This window comes from Neolamprologus brichardi, chromosome 18 (assembly GCF_056152115.1).
Source record: "Neolamprologus brichardi isolate AB-2024 chromosome 18, ASM5615211v1, whole genome shotgun sequence".
Lineage (NCBI taxonomy): Eukaryota > Metazoa > Chordata > Actinopteri > Cichliformes > Cichlidae > Neolamprologus > Neolamprologus brichardi.
Window position 1 is genome coordinate 9208905 of NC_142121.1, and position 17440 is coordinate 9226344.

General features: G+C 40.7%; 1 protein-coding gene and 1 non-coding gene across 2 annotated transcripts in view; both read left to right on the forward strand.

Moving 5' to 3' along the window:
* The window catches only part of slco5a1b (solute carrier organic anion transporter family member 5A1b), a 229706-nt gene that overhangs the window by 42517 nt on the left and 169749 nt on the right, over nucleotides 1-17440 (forward strand). Inside the window, exons 4-9 of the mRNA XM_087831471.1 lie at nucleotides 2588-2702; nucleotides 3368-3509; nucleotides 6551-6923; nucleotides 8447-8758; nucleotides 9326-9366; nucleotides 13264-13637. Coding sequence (XP_087687597.1) covers nucleotides 2588-2702; nucleotides 3368-3509; nucleotides 6551-6923; nucleotides 8447-8758; nucleotides 9326-9366; nucleotides 13264-13637 — 1357 coding nt within the window. The remainder of the gene's footprint in view (nucleotides 1-2587; nucleotides 2703-3367; nucleotides 3510-6550; nucleotides 6924-8446; nucleotides 8759-9325; nucleotides 9367-13263; nucleotides 13638-17440) is intronic.
* On the forward strand, nucleotides 12848-12939 carry trnas-gcu (transfer RNA serine (anticodon GCU)). Its single transcript is given in 2 exon segments — nucleotides 12848-12884; nucleotides 12904-12939. It is a non-coding gene; the product is annotated as a tRNA-Ser (tRNA).

The window sequence follows — 17440 nt, forward strand, 5'->3', positions numbered from 1 at the left end:
GATGTAAAAAAAAACAACAACTAGGTGGTCAGGAGATTCACTGAAACACTTAGTGAAATTTTCACTTAATATTTCTTTCATCTCAATGAAAGAAATTTCTTTCATTGTGCATAAATATACATGTGCATAAATTATGTAAAATACCTCTCTTTAGAGCTTCGCCCCACCTTATTCATCACATTTGTGGTTTGCTTATACTAAAACAAACATTAAGAAACCTTCAGGTGCCGTATAATGATGTAATCTAATAATATAACATGACTATGAGTCAGCTGCTTTCTAAAGTCTGCGTGTTTTCATTCCAACACCTGTGCTCACTTCTGTAAAGCTTGCCTCTGACACGTGTGCGCTATAGAGTAATAATTAAAAACACTAAAAAGACACTTAAGCTAATAAATGTAAACCAAAGTTAAACATTTTCAAACAACAAAAACTAAACAGAAACAAAAAAATTCCACTCTGGAAATAAACTGAAACTACATGAATATTATAAATGTTATGTATGCTTTTATTTATAATGTTTTGCGTGTTGATTAATTGGATCTGTGGTTTCAATGACTCTAAGTGATCAGGCATCTTTGATCAGGCCTCATCTTTGAACAGGCATCATTGTTTCAGACATCTTTGATGTCTGAAACAATGATGCCTGGGTAAGTTTTGGATAGAAGTACACAGAACAGATAAAACCACACTGCAGTTTATGAGAGGTCAGAAAAAGACGAGCAAAACCTGTTTATGTTTTAAAAAGTTCCATGGGAAAAAGCATGTCCTCTATGTCCTCTGCAACTCACATGAGTCCTCTGAATCAAATCAAATCAAATGAATCAGAATAATTTTCCCTCATTAGGACGTGATTGCAGAGATGGTATTACTCAAAATTTGGTGTGAAATTTGGGTAATAAATGCTTGCAAAAAAAATGTTATAAATGAATATTTGTGTCTTGAATTTATATTTGCAATGAAGCAATAGTCTAAGCAAACGAGCCACCAGGTTTGTTTTTTCCTTTTTTAAAATTTCCTGTATGCATCATTATTAGGACTTGTGTCTTGACCTTTCTCAGTACAAATATGCGCAGACTTCTGTTTTTTTTGTCATTTCAAATTTAAGGTTTTAAAACTTCTTTTTAAGCAAAATAACATGTTACGTCTCCACCATGGTGGAGGCAAAGGTAGGATGGAGACACCAACACCGGACAACCACAATCAATGAAGGAGGAGGACAACAGGACAGTTAAGAATCAGGCAGGATTTATTGGTTGCTTGCCTTGATAGTCAAACTTAACAAAGGAAAAAGGTGAGGGAGGAAAATTGGGCGGTTGAGCCAAATCAAAGAAATTAATAAAACAAAAAGAGGTCGAGAGCTTCCAGGGCCTAACTGAAACAAAAATGCAAAACAAAAGGCCTACCTAGCTACTCGACAAAAGATCAGTGAAAACATACAAAAGTGGCATCAACCGCATAACCTAGTGCAGGGGTGGGCAATCTCAGTCCACGAGGGCCGGTGTCCCTGCAGGTTTTAGATGTGTTCTCGAACCAACACAGCTGATTTAAATGGCTAAATTAGCTCCTCAACATGTCCTGAAGTTCTCCAGAGGCCTGGTAACGAACTAATCATGTGATTCAGGTGTGTTGACCCAAGGTGAGATCTAAAACCTGCAGGGAAACCGGCCCTCGTGGACTGACCTAGTGTGTCTAACAGTTTAAACTGCAGCCAGTGTATAGGGTACCCCAGCTTACCTGTCCAGCCTCCCACCACACACAATACAAAGAAGCCTTTTCACAAATGTTTGTCATAAAGCAGAAGCCAGCAGCCACCAGCTGGCCAGGGAGCTGCTCATTTGTAGTGATCCCCAGAGAGTGATTGGCCAACTGTGCCCAGACCAGCCAATAGACACATGCCAATCAACGTTGAACTGGCTAATAGGTGGAGGCTTGACACCTGAAAGATAAAAAGAACACAAAAGCAAAACCACATCTCTTGGCACGTAACAAACATCTTACTAGTAGTATTTATTGGCTTATTTGGTTCACTGTTCTTTATTTACTGTTTTTACGTAGACATTGATCTTATTGTAGTATGTACACATTCTGGGTTTAACCCCTGACCTCACTTTTTCATCATGGCGGTGGTGTAAATATTTAATCGTTTGTTTAAGTAAAGATGTGTAAAAGAAATTCCCAAGTAGCTCATCATGTTGTACAACTGAAGTGCAGCAGGAGAGCGAGAGGAGAGACGGTTTCTGCTTAGTCACTGAAACAGTCTCTTGCCGGAGTCTCCAAGGACGACCCGCTGTTTCCTCGTCTCCTCTGCTAATGAGTGACCTAATGAGTTTAGGGAAATTACTGCATGCTTAGCGATTTCTTCTCCGTCTTTCTATCCCGTACTCACCACGCGTCGGCTAGACTTTGCTCATGCATACAACCCACTTTTTCTGTACTTCAGTGCAGTTTTAATTCAGAATTTCTTTTCATTCGAGGCTTACAGGTGCACAGTAGATATGCACCTGGGCAATACTGGACTTCCTGTTTGTGTCCTATGTATTCCTGTCTTTCTAGTTCTAAAGGGTCCCCTTGTTTCTTTCTGTAGGTTTGACCTGGGAAGATGATACCACCCAGCAGGTTCTGTCCAAGGAGTTATCCAAACTGAGAAGGATTCCCTACAGACCACAGCAGACTGGGCCGTTCTACACCACTGAGAGCAGGTCAGATGTTTATTTAGCTCAAATAGTTTTGTGACCAAAGGACATGTAGATTTGTAGATTTGCACTTCTGTTTTATCTTACTCCTAATAATTTTCATTTAGTTTTGTCATCACCCCACTTGGCAGGCCGGCAGCGTGGACAGGATACCTCAAAAATGAGACGGCATAGGGCTTGATAGCATAGGTGCATCTACTAAACATTTTGGACAAATCAGAATCCCGGTGACCTCAAGGTCAAGTTGTCTGAAAATCTTGTGAAAACAATAACTCGAGAAAGATAACACTTAGAATTTTCAAATGGATACCATTGGTGTATCTACTAAAAATCTTCAACGAGTTCAAATATCAGTGAGGTGAAGTTTTCTGTCACCTAGGATTTTAACATTTATACCACAGGTGTATCTACTGCTGTAGGAGGCTGAAGGGTAGCACTGGTTGCTGCCAGTATTTTAATTTCTTACTTTTTATTTTACTTTAATTGTGACCTTTTTTTTTTTGCCTTTTTTCTAATACTGATATATGAAAATTTTAGAATGGCTTCATGTTAATAATTTCATTTGGAGGAAAAACAATTCATTTGCACATCTTTGCAATGAAGTTATCTGACTGTGCTACTCTGAAGTGACTAATTTCTGCATTTTGTTCATATTTTTCCCTACTACACAGGCCAGTAGCTCAAGTAATGGACCCAGTGGACCAAAGGGTGAAACCGGTAGAGGTAGAACTCAGCAGAAATCTCCAGATGTACCTGCAGCGCCTTGGCCTCCTTCCCAAGACATCTACTTCCAGCTTGAGCGCAGCAAGCAAGGTAAACATTTACTCTGTTTGGCTTCTGGGACTTGGTTGTTCCGGTTCATGTTTTTCTTGCCATTTGTTGGAATTTCTTTGCCTCAAGCAAGTAAACAGAAACTACTTTTTATTATTTTCTGTTACATATTATCTTCTTCAAAGGTGGGAGCTTTAATTAAACGTGGGCAAAGTTACAAACAATGATGCAAAGATCTTCAAACTAAACTTAAAAGCACCACCCACCTGCTGTACTTTTGTTCATGAGAAATAGCTAATCAGAAAGAAAAGGTCTGTTTAAGTCGGGGTCTGTTTGACAGTGAATGATCTGAGGAGTTGCACCAAGGCCCAGTATACTGTGAATCATGCAAAGTTCCTCTTGTAGAGTCCAAGTGTGAAAATATGGAGCTGTTAATTCACCTCTATACATCAATTATCAGTGTGCTAATTGAAAGGATTCAAAAAAGCCCAAAAGTAATGAAGCGCAAATGACAGAATATCGCTGAAGTGCCACATAAACCTCAGCTCCCGCTGGTCCTGTTCTCACATTTGAAAAACGAAGAATATGTGAGGAATTTGTTTTTATCCCAATGACTGCATTTAGCCTCGACCTCCATTCGAGGCCACCTGGCTCAGTTTGAAAAGAAAGCGTGCACACATACAGCGCACGCTCGCACAACACGCTGAAAGGACACAGACGCGCACACCTTCACAGCAGGCGGTCCGCTGTCATCCTTCGCTGTCGCTCCTTTCTTGCTTCTCTGTTCTAACTGATGACTTCTCCCAGCTTGACCGTTACGAGGGAAATAATACCAGCCGAGAGTTCAGGAGTTCACCGCTCTAATTAATAACTCAAGGCGCGACTGCGTCCCTCTGCTGTGCCTGCAGAGGCCTCTTTCCTGCTGGGGAATTGTACTGAGGACCAAGCGAGTACGACTGCATGGAGCCTGCAGGCATCGCTCGCAGGCTCGTGGCCTTTTCTATCCAGGTTCACCTGTTTGGTGGCAGCCAAAAGGAGCTGGAGGGTTGAAGGGGCCCTTTGGGTACGAGTGGCATAAACATCACCAACTGAGGGATGTAAATGAATAAAGATACTGCCAGCAACAAATACCAGAGGGGGCCTCGCACACACAAATCATAAAGAAGTATGACAACTGCGAGGAACGGTTTATGTCTGTATTGTTATGATAATTTTGCCGTTACTCAGGCTTGTGCCATTTCTGTGCTCTTAGGTGGGCGTTAATGGAGCCGGCAGTGACAATTTGCTTTTGTTGTAGCTGATGGATCTGTTAATATGATTGCATAAATGGATTAATAACTTTTTTTCCCCAAAAATGGGCTTTTTCATCTCAATAATCATTTTTGTTCAAATGAAGCCTTTAATAATAAAGCAAAGTGCTTCTTCATGCATCCAGATACTCTCTCTAAATCTAGTGGAAGAACAAAAACAAGAAACGTTACATTTTAGATGTTTTCAGCAAATGCACATCTATTTGATTTTGCATACATTTTGCCTAGAAGTAAATTGGCTGCACTAACACGAAGGTTACTGGATTGGTGGTGTTATAAAGAAAGAAAAGCCAAAGTGTGTCGAAACAAAAAAGGCAGGGTGCTTGTGTTTTGTACTTCGGCGTCAGGATGGTTTGCATTCTTGTCACATACAGTTGGTCCCATTATTTTAGGACGTTGTCTCAGCCTTAAACGTGTGACGAGCAGGTGGGACATTTTCTTGGATCCAGCATCTGCATAAATAGTAATTCTGCATGACTCGTATTTTTTGGTCAGATTTTTTTTCTGTCACAGGCAGTTTTTTGTCATCATTAGACATCGGACAGAGGGATGACTGGGAATGAAGGGGCTGGTGAGTGAGATGGTTGGCATCTTAAATTTCCAGGCAGCAGGAATGCTCAAGCAATGCAAAGTAATTATAATTTACTTTATGCTTTACTTTGCAGTTATACTTTGTCCCTTGCAGTCTGTTTATTTCGAGGTCTAATTATTTGCTCTGAGACATTACAACATATGGTCGGGAATTTTCAGGCTTTTACTTAAGCTCTCTATACTTAATGGAGTTTGGATGATTCACATTTCATAGCCTCTCAGTTCATCCATTGTGTCAAACAAAACATTTGAGGTAGGCTGTATCCCAATTCAGGGTCTGCAGCCTTAAAGTACGCAGCCTCAACAATCCTCAAGGGCCGCGTACTTAAAGACCGCTAAGGCCGGAAGTGCGAGGCTTGTGAAATGGGACGGTCTAGCCTCCGTTGCGCTGCCCAGGTTGCCTAGCAACCATGATACTAACAGCTGGAAACGTTTCATACAGCTTTGTTTGACAGAAATGAAGGAGAAAATCTTTTGTTCATTTGTTTGTTTGTGTCTACATGAGCTTTGATCATTCTCTGTAAGATTAAGCTCAGCTATTGAACGGCGTATATTTTAAAGTAAAGGCTTTAAAACCAAGTTAGTACAAACGTCACTAATGTCACATAACTTTGCTGACATGTGGCCAACAGCAATGTTTTAATGTTCTTCGTTATTAAACATTTGCACATAAATAAGTGACATAATATTCAGTACTTACTTAAAGTTTACTCTTCGGGCGCCCCTCATCCGCCGTTTTTTTCGGATATGTTGGGCCACGAAGTCTACACCGCCACGTCCTTAAAATTCAGGGAAATGAAGGACGCATTTGAGGGCCGCATTTTGAGCAGCCTTCGAATTGGGACAGCCTTCGTCGCGTCGCTGTGACGTAATCGGCCTTAAAATGCGGCCTTTAAGGCTGCAGACCCTGAATTGGGATACAGCCGTAGTTTTCCTTTAATTCCACTCCCCTTTTAGGCAGCTTTCTCCTGATTGGCTGCCCCTCATAAACAGCAGGTGGGTGGGACTTTTATGCTCACATCGAGAGTCGTGTTTTCAAATGACCGTATTAGGGGCACGCACTTCCTCCTCAGCCACAGTGTGGCTGTTTCTCAGAAAATAGAGCAAAAGCTCTGCTATTGGAAAGCTGGTGGAAGTGTCTTCAGCATCAGTGTCTTTGTACAGTATGCTTGTGTTTTCCAGAATGACCGTTTCCAGTCCGGCATCCCTGCAGACCTTTATCGCTCCAATTCCCAGATTTCAGCTCAGAAATCACCTCCCTCCAGCTTCTCATCTCTTTCATCGTTCCAACCCGTGCAAAAGCAGAGACCACCAGCCAACCAGCTCCTCGCCACGCAGGCTGAGGGTGACCTTCTCCTGGGCGCCCTGAGGCAGTATCTCTCCGGGCATGCGTCCCTTCACAGTGGGGGAGCGAGCCCATCCGAGCGCCTGAGGACGTTCTACAGCAACAGAATAGAGAATTCTGGGCTCAAAAAGGAGACCTCGAAATCCAGACTTGTGAACATGGGAAGGCCTCAGGGGGCCTTACCCAAGGATCCACTCACGTCTGTTGATGGTATGTATTTTACCCACGATGGATTTCATCATAGAGTCTGCAGCGTGTTTGAGATGCAAAATTCCAGGCAGGACGTCTTTCACTTTCAATCGTGTTGAAATCGTGTCAGTGTTGCCAGATATTACATAATTTTATTACAAGCAACTAGGAGAACCTGTGAGTTATGGCTTTCTTTGAGGGGACTGAACCATGCAGAATACCAGAAGTAGTGCCAGGAAGTTAAGAGAATCATTCAAAGTAAAGCAAATATGAATAGAAATAAGGAAATTGTACACTTAGAATCAGATAGCATGTTTCTGCCTTAGCCTGCTGTCAGACGCTGGCTGGGTCTTCATTATAAGGAAGTTATTATTATCTTTCTTTCTGTGGCTACACTGAACACACAGGGCTTGTGGTGAAAACCACATTGTACTCTTTTTCCATAAAGATGAGCATTATTTGCATGACTTTGGAAAAACTAGCTCACAGCAAGAACCATTAAATAATTGCTATAAGGCTTTCAAAGTTAACTCAAAGGTAAACGTAATCACGTGTAGTGCGTCCCGTTCTTATGATAGTTGTAGATGTTCAACTTTCATTTTTATCCGTGCATTAAAACCTGCACACACTGACAGACCCTCATACTTTAACTTAGCAAACGTGTTAGCGAACATGAACTCATATAAGCATCCAGCAAACAGAACAGCATTAAATTTAGTCCAGTGTCCACCTAATGAATATAACTCCTGTATCGACTCTGTGTCTTTTTTGAGTCCTGAGGGAAATATCTGTCTCCTAAATTCTCCACTGTGTGCTCACTAGCTAGCTAAATGTCTGCCTGCTGTTTGGTCCTGATACACAGGGCTTTTCTGATGAAAACAACTGTCTGCTGTGGCTGCTATGTGATGCCAAGTAAATAGTAAATAAGTGGACAGCTATACACCAAGCTAAAACTCGCTGTAAACCTGAAAGGAGCTCCATAAACAGCTTTAGCTTCATTGCTACAAATCACAGCTTTCACATCGTCACAGGAAGATACCTAAAAATATTTAATGCTGAGCTCAGAAGAGAGACAGCAGACATGAGAACTGGTGAGACTATTGCCTCTAATCTAAACTACATAACTGGTTTTAATGGGGACTGATTCTGCTTTTTCTTGTTTTTTCTTATAAATACACGCTCATAATAAACATGTCCAGAATTTCAAATAATGCAGCCACCATGCAATCCCAGCAATCTATACACTGAGGATGTCATGTCAGGCACACAGCTCTCCCACCCACCTGCTGTTCAAACCTTCTGGTCACGAGGGGCAGCCAATCAGAAGGAAGCTGGCTTAAAGCTAGTAGAAAGGCAGTTAAAACAGCTTGTTTCTGACAGAGGGTAAACTGAGTGACTTAACCAAAACCCAGCACAAGATCAATAAATATTATTTTGAACTATGAATCATACAAGTCCAAGAATACAAACATGGAGCGTGCAGTTAGAATATTTGGTCTGCTTTAATGATAATAATTTCTTTGTCTTTCATTGTTGTTTTACAGAGAGGTTCATCGAGAACGTTTTGAAGAATGTTGACAGGCAGCATGTGGACATGGATACGCTGACACCGCAGGATTTGGACCAGCTGTCGAGCCTGATAGCTGAGGCTCTACAGGTAGTTGATCAGGACAAGGGACTAAACAGAGGCCTGAGCCGAACGAGGGGACCGGGACCGAGAGATCTGGAAGGAGAGCTGAGTGATGGAGAAGAAGAAGCAGAAGAAGAGGAAGAGGTTCCTAGGGATGAGTTGCTGGGGAATGCTCCTATCCTGAAACCTCAGGAGAGCACTCCTGTCGCACTGGCAGCACTTCAAGGTAATTTTATAGTGATTCATTTTGTTTTTACGTAATTAAAGTATTGAGTAAGCGATGGAAAGTAAGTCTATAATACATGCATAATTGTGTAGGCTGGATTAAACAAAAAAAACCGGAGCTCTCAAGTTGCCACAAGAGTGCAACATAAAAATCAATGTGAAAATAAATAAGCATCCTGTGCTCAATGCAGAACATAAACCCAGCCAGTGTTAATGGGTTATTGTCCACTGAGGCCACTCAGGCTTTGTATGTTTACACAGTCACTAAAAGTGCTCAACAGATAACTAAATGATTAAAAACTGTGGTCAGACAGCAGCGGATATGTTATTTATGTATGTTTTCTAGTGTTTTTTCAGCATCAGTGAAAAATAAATTTACACAGGGGTGAATTCAGATCAGTAAAATATTAGAGAATGGTGAATTTGATTTAAGGAAATGGCCTTGAAATTTGGCGGCTTTTAGCTCTGAATGAATTTTTACATGAACCACCTCTTTTTCTGTCTTTCTGCTCCCGCTTTGAATGGAAACACAAATGTATCAATATGATTATTCTCTTTCTGCCAACAGAGCGTCACACAGAGACAGAGGAGCAAAATGTGAAGGACAAGGTAAGCAATCAGAGTAGCAGAAAGGAAAGACTTAAATGTCAAAGCAAAGGCTGACATTGTAAGCAGTTATGTAATTTATTAAACAAGGGAATGAGATGAACCCCGCAGTTTTCAAAAGACATTTTGCAAGGGTGAAATCACTGCCCAAAGAATTTATCTAGAATCGATCAGGTTTTAGTCCCAACGTTTTATTTGTTATACTGCTAGTATGCACTAATAATATTCTTTTTTTAAATTTATTCAAATAATGAAGAAAATCTTCCACAATAAATCGGACTGATATGAACATGTGCATTTTTTAAGGAATCGGGAGAGCAGTGGATAAATGAGTGAGTTGGAATTAATTAAGGCTAAACAAGGTGAACTCGTAACAACGTCGCTGTACTGATTCAGTCCTTTATACTGTAAATTAAAACCTGGGTAAAAGAAAAAGTAAACTCATTAGTTTATTTCACGGATTTCTTTTATTCAAAGCAGTGGTTGAAATACTTGCATGTATAGTAGAGAGATGTGTGTCTAAAAAACCAAATGTGATTCTGCTATAAAGTTTTAAAATTTCAGCGGATAGATCACCAATAGATACTTAATTGTTTCCAAGAGGAAATTTGTCTTGGACTCTACTAAACTACTAAGCTACATAATAAAAATAATTATGACCAGATAGAGGGGCGATTATAAGCTCTCTGCAAAGCATCAGTCAGTATGTGCGTTCTGTTTAAAATTCCTCCTGATAGAGGCAACAAAGGATCTTTAAAGCCAATTTCATTTGCACTTTGACAGAACCTTGATTTTAATGACAGAGGAACATCTTAAAGTCAATGCATACCTGATTACAATCTCTGATGAAACAGAGGTTTTTTTCTTCACCTCCAGACAGACGTGAGAACCAAACAAATCAAGAAAGTCCTGTCACTAAGGACATCAGAACGCTGGTTATGAACGCAGGTTATGAATAACCAACAGACTGTGATGGTTACACACTACTAACCAGTTACTTTAGTGCTGCATTTTAAACAAGAAGACTTGTGCATGCAGAAATGCTTTAGTTTGACATTAAATGGATCATGGCTGATTTAAAAGCGGAAATTTTTAATCTCTTAAAAATGTGAAAACCCTAAAACAAGCTAATTTTTTTTTTCATGCATTTAAAATGTTTGTGTTGTCCAGACATGTGACTACAGCCATGACAACAGGTCATCATGGGAGTTTGTAAAATAGTCAGAACCTCTCTACTGATTTGTGTTTCTGAACACGAATGCCTTTATTCCATCTGTCTCATACGTACTGATGTATGTGTGTAGATATATTAGTGCTGTCAGCGTTAATCTCGTTAAAATTACGTTAATGCCATTTTAACTAGATTACCGCGCTAACGAGCTAACCGCGCTAACGAGCTAACCGCGCTAACGAGCTAACCGCGCTAACGAGCTAACCGCGCTAACGAGCTAACGCCATGCAGCCCCATGCACGGGGCGATCTGCGGTAAATTGTTAATGGAGATTTGCCAGATTAATGCAGTTATGGCGTTAACGTAATTTCAACGAGATTAACGATGACAGCACTAGTATATATGTATATATGTATATATATATATATATATATATATATATATAATTCCACATTGACATTATGTCATTATGTGTCCATAAACACAAACAAATACACAACTTTCCAATCCAGAAGACTGATGTTTATCACACAGCTTTATGTCCGATAACATGCTGACACATAACTAAATGCTGCACTACCTTTAGAGCAATAGTTATCTATTGCTGCAGTGTTTGATAAAAACCCATTCAGCTTAGTGAAAGGGATTTCGTGACTGTGGGACTGTTATTCATTTGTCCATACATCTGACTTTACAAATTAAATGTAATATGTCATTTGATTCTCATTTTCAACTACTTTTTATCTGTGTTTTGTAGCGAAAAATATATTTATGATAAGATTTGCTGAAATCAACGCTGGAATAGAAGCAACGTCTTCTCTGTGCTTATTTCTTGTACTCATTTCTTATTTTGTTTCTGCTCGTTGAAAATTCCCTCCAGGCTGATGCATCTTGCTGGTCCCAAAAAACAATTTGAAGTTGCAAAGAAGATTGTATTTCAAAGTGCTCAGAGACAGAACAAACTATGTTTTTAGCTCACATGGCATTGCTGCTGCAGCGAGATGTAGTTCTTGACAAGACGAGCAATTACCCTGAAGCTAGGACCAGAAGAATAATAGCATATTAAAACCCTATTCAGCATAAGTCTGACAGGGTGGCTGTTCTTTGATTCAAGGCAATTATTTCCACATGCCTGTAGCTGCAGATCGCCAACACACTAATGTCAGCAACAGGAAAACTCCCACAAGTTCAGTTTAAAAGAAAAAGAACTTGATTCAATATTGTTTCATTAGACACTTAACAGCCACTTCATTAAGTATGCCTAACAGCACACAGTTGCTGCAAATTTGTTGGCTACAGACAAATTTCCCATTCCACCACATCCCAAAGGTACTCTATTAGGTTGTGATCTGGTGACTGTAGAGGCCATCTGAGTACAGTGAACTGATTTTCATGTTTGAGATTAGTCACATGGCACCTTATCTTGCTGGAAGCAACCATCAGGTAGGCTAAACAATGCTCAGTGGATACTAAATAATCAAAAATGTGCCGAGAAAATAACTCCCACGGCATAAAACCACCAGTACCAGCCTGAACCACTGGCACAAGGTAGGATGGATCCAAGCCCGGATCTCTGATGGTTTGGGGGTGCATTCGAGCCATTGGAATTAGCAGCTTGCACATCTGGAAAGGCACCTTCTTCATCTATTATTATCACACCATGGCTTCGTACAGTTTTAGAAGAGTCCAGGTGCAGAGCTAGCCTGCCACTAAGTCCAGATCTTTCAGCAACTGAAAGCAATTGTAATGAAATGAAATGAAAATATGAAAAAGAGTACCATGGACTGCTGAGCAGTTAGAATATTATATCACACAAGAATTGGATAATATACCTCTCCCAGAAGTCCTACAGCTGGTCTCCTCATTTCCTAGATGTTTATGGACTGTTTTTAAAAGAAGAATGGATGCTGCACATTGTAAACATGGCACTGTTCTTACTTTTTTGAGACATGCTGCTGCCATCAAATTTAAAACGATCAGATGTTTTTTCTTAAAATTTTTAACTTTCTCAGTTTACACATTTGATTGGATTCATTTTCTGTGTTCCACTGTGAATAAAACACAAGTTTATGGGATTTGCAAATCATTGCACTGGTTGGGAGCAGTGCAACTTAACTAGAAAAAGCACCACACAGATTCTTTCCGTTATGATACGGTTGCTACAGACGTTGCTTCATGTTTTTTTAGAGACACTATGTCTTAAGTGTCTTAAGCTTAAACTTGAGCTCATTAGTCAGGTTTGTATTTTTTTTAATTAGGCGTCTGAAATAAATTAAGTTCTGTGTAAGAGTTGGATCACCTACTGTCTTACCAGGCTCTGTGGTGCAATGGATAGCACATTGGATTGCTATTGGTTTGTGTCAGATGAAATTCAAAGATTGTGGGTTCAAGTCTCACCAGAGTCACTTTACTACAGTGGGGGGAGAAACTTGTTCCTGCTACACGGAGGTTTTGGGGTGGCTGTGTGTAGGTCAGGTGGTAGAGCAGATCACCTACTAATTGTAAGGGTTGGTGGTTTGATCTGTCTGCTCCAGTCTGCGGGCCAAATATCCTTGGGCAAGATGCTAACCCCAAGTTGCTCTCTGATTAACCTATGAGTACGTAAGAATCTTAGATAGAAGGACTTACACAGGAAAAAAGAAAGTGAATGGGTGAGTGAGGCAAGTTATGTAAAGCGCTTTGAGTGACCAGTCTATTTACCCACGATATTTCATTGGCTCTTATTTCAGACGGAGAGTGGCAGCCTCTTCACCAAGCTTCTCGCCTACCTTGACAAAAGTTCCTTCACCGGACCTCCCCCAGCTAAAAACCATTATGACGATGCCAGTCAAACACCCAGAGGGCAGCAGGTGGGGCTGGAAAACGTCCAGAGTCGGACTAGCGAAGTAGGGGTGGCGGTGCAAAAGAAGGATACCACCCAGTCTGTAGATGAGCTGTTGGAGGTGGCAGGCTGGATCAAGGAGGTGCCACCCCCTCCTGCTTCTCTCGTGTACGATGAACCTCACAAGAAGACGATGCACGTTCCTGAGCTACAGTTGGACGTCAAAGCCAGCAAGATGAAGAAAGATGATGATGTCTTTGGCTATGTCATCACCGACACAGAGTGAGTGCAGATTTAATGATGAACATGTAAAAGGCAAACTGCAACTGAATTTTGAAGGAGACATATTTGAAAATAAGTGGTTGAAAATTAATGGGTAGGTGGATGGATGGACAGTATTTGAAGATTAAAAAATCAATCAAAATTAGAATTTAAATTGCATTTATCATTTATTTTCAGGTGAAATAAGTACACTTTTACTGCTTCCAGAAATGAGAAAATAATATAAATTAAAAGGGTAAGTTGCAGCCAGGTGCTGTAATGAAATGGAGCTGATTAATTGATCATCAGAAAGTGTGACGACTACTTCTATTAAAGCCTCTGTAGCATTCAGGCGTGTGTTTACACAGTGCCACAGGAGATGCTGTTCGAGCAGATCCCCCCCAAAGTCAGATTGTGCAACGCTTAGAAAAACTTCCATCTCAGACTCAATAGACCTCTGTTAGAATATTCAATGTTAAAGTTCTTGACAGTAAAATTAGAAAAAGACTGAAGAAGTACCTGTAGTTTGGAAGGGTCCCCTAGGAAAACTCTTTACCTTAAAAAGAACATGGCAACATGGCTTAGGTTTGCAAACCACAAGACTTCTGGAACAATGTTCTTTGGTTCAAGGAGACCAATGCACAGTGCATATCAGCAAACACTTCATACCAAGTGTCAAGCACAGTGGTGGAGGTGATTTGGGCTTGTTTTGCAGCCACAGGACCTGGGCACCTTGCAGTCATTGAGTGAACAATGAACTGTGTATGTCAGTGTATTCTAGAGTCAAATGTGAGGCTATCTGTCCAACAGTTAAAGCTTGGCCCCAACTGGGCCTTGCAGTAGGATGATGATCCTGAGCACATTAGAAAATCTACAACAGAAAAAGAAGAATTAGGGTTTTGTGGCAGCAAGTCCAGGTCTCAAGGTTCCTGAAGTGCTGTGCATAAACAAATGCTAGCAAACCTCACTGAACTGAAGGTTGGCTTTTTCATGGAATTTTCATGGCATGTCAAAATAAAATTCTAATAACAGAAAGCCAGATGCTTGTTCAGTTTGAAATGCAACATGTTCTAACTTATGAATCAATGTTTTTTAGTCATGTGGCTGAAATCCAACTTAACTCTGCCTTTATGTAGGTCACCAGTTACCCACTTAGATGTTGAAGAGGTTGAAAAATGTAGAAAGTAAAAAAATTTTATCTCAATTTTCAAAATGCATATCTCGAGTCTAGAGCCTATACACAAACTTTCTTTCACCTTTGTTTTGGGTAATCCACAGTAGCGATCAACCAGCTTTTTTCACAGTAGGTGAAGCAAGAAATGTGCTTTCCACGTGAGAAATTGCAAACCCTCGTTCTTTGTCCCTGCAAATTTTACCCAGAATGCAACAAGAGCACACTGCTGGGCATCTTTTTCCTTCTTTCTTACTCACACAAAGGACAGGGTCGTTTCCATATTGATTCCTCTGTTCCTCAAGTCTGAGGTTGAAGTTCTTTAGAAATCCTCTTTCCTGTGTTTGGTTTTGAAACTCCTTCTTGCTCGCCTTTCAGCTGAAGCGGGTGTAATTCTGGCTCAGGGTCTTTGGCAAGTCTCTTTCTTTTTGTCCTTACATCCTGTTACTCAACATTCTGAGCTATACAACAGAAGAGCCTTAAATGTTATGTTATAGAGGAAAAACATCTCTGGGATGTTGGTGTGGAGGTCCGACTCAAGGCTTTCATATGCTGAATGAGGGAGTTTTTATTTAAGCACAATACGATGTCAGTTTTAGTCCAAGCTTTTTCTTTGAACTTACTTTACGCTACTCAACTGTAGCATACAGATCATTACGGTATAAATAGGAAACCCAATTTCTAATCACCATGGTCTTCAAAAGCCCCATTCAGTAAGGTTGAATGATTCTTCTCTACCCTATAGAGCCGCTTAGTGTCACAGCTGCTCTCGAGAATCAAATGTATTTATGTTTTACAAGAAAGAGAAATTCTAAATTAGATGACTTGTGTTTATGAAGTGCGGAAAAAGTTCAAGGCAATAAAAAGTGTCAAATATGCGAATGCAAAATGAAATGTTGCAATGTTAAGGCGCTTTGGTTGCAGCTCATGAGCACCAATCGATCGTCAATCTTAAGGTCAGTAGTGTAATCCCCGGCTCCCGTGGGTCGGTGCGTTCAAGTTTCTCTGGGCAAGATCCTGAATGCCAAAGTGTCCGCAGTGTATCCGTCAGGGTGTGTGCATTATAGTTAGACAACACTTAAAGACCTTGTAGTGTAAAGCTGCTCAAGTACTTTTCTATTTATCGTTCAAATGTTATTCCTCTCCTCTCCAAACAGACCTTTGATAACTGAAGTAAAAATACTGTGACTCTAGCTTAAACAGGACTAGCCTCAGCTACGGCTGCTTTCCGCATGTGAGAAAACCTCTTGGTGCTAAAATAAAGCGTTATTTCTTAGTTTTGTATTAAGTGTTTGATTTAGACTCACCTGACCTCCCCATACATCATACACAAGTATAAACACTGATAACACAGGACAAATGTGTGTACTACTGACTGACAGATTTATCACTTATGATGGGGTGGCTGTAGCTCAGGTGGCAGAGCAGATCAGCCACTAATCAGAAGGTCGGTGGTTCGATCCCAGGCTGCCTCCTGGCTGCATGGCAAATATCCTTGGGTACTAACCCCATGTTTGCCTACTGGTGGCGCCGGACACTGGGCCCTCTGACCACCACCAGTAGGCAAACATGGGGTTAGTATCTTGCCCAAGGATGGTCGCCTCTGTCAGTGCGACCAAGGGTGGCTGTGGCTACAATGTAGCTTGCCATTATGTGTGTGCGAATGGGTGAATGACTGAATGTAGTGTGAAGCGCTTTGGGGTCCTTAGGGACTAGAAAAGCGCTATACAAATGCAGGCCATTTACCATTTGTTGTTATCTGCAGACGGTGCCTCAAGGTGGGGCTGCAAAAGGATACCTTTGTATCTCTGCGACGGCTGCAGCATCTAACAGTATGAGATGAAAGATCTTATCAACGAGTTAGATTTGTATTACTCTTTTTTTTCTGTAGATTCTCTTAACATTTTAACTAAATATATGGTTAAAAGAACAATTACAAAGCTCCGGGTTTTCTTCTGTGGAGCCAGAACCAAGTAATTTTTTTAATTTGAAAAAAACTTTAGCTCACAAAAACTACTTTGACAGTGTTGCAGAAATTCTGACGGCAACCTTTAACATCAAGGTTGAGCTCCTGTAACTTTATGAAACAGGCTCAGAGGCTGCTTTGCTCTGATCCTAGGTGAACAGCTGGAAGGTTTAAGATGTGCTCAGTCACTTTTGCACCGCAGATGTCAGAGTCTTCAGTGTACTCAGCAGATTCCTCTCTAACCCTTTACAGTGACTCTTCAAAGTGACTCTTGACATTTCTATGAGATTGCTGAACTTCAAAAGAACACCAAAGTTGTCCTTGACAGTTCACTTTGTGTCAAACCTCTTCTTGAGAGTGAAGTGCAGCATCAACCGCAACATGGAAAAATGCCACTTCGCAATGTGCCAGTAAGAAAAAGGCCCTTGAAAGAATGTCTTCTTGTGAAAAAAGCCATCTTCTGAGCCAGACTAGTCTCAGTAGCCACATCTTTCCCCACAGCTTTTTGTTTGAGCAATGAGAAAACCTTGGACATTTTTCCTTGCTCCGTCTGACTACAGGGACAGAGTGATGAAAACTAATGTATTAAACCAAACAACAAGCAGAAGATGATAAAAGCAGAGGAATGCAGTGAGAGTCTGGGCCACCAGAAGTCATCTCTAGCTTTTAAAGAACATCTGATTTGTG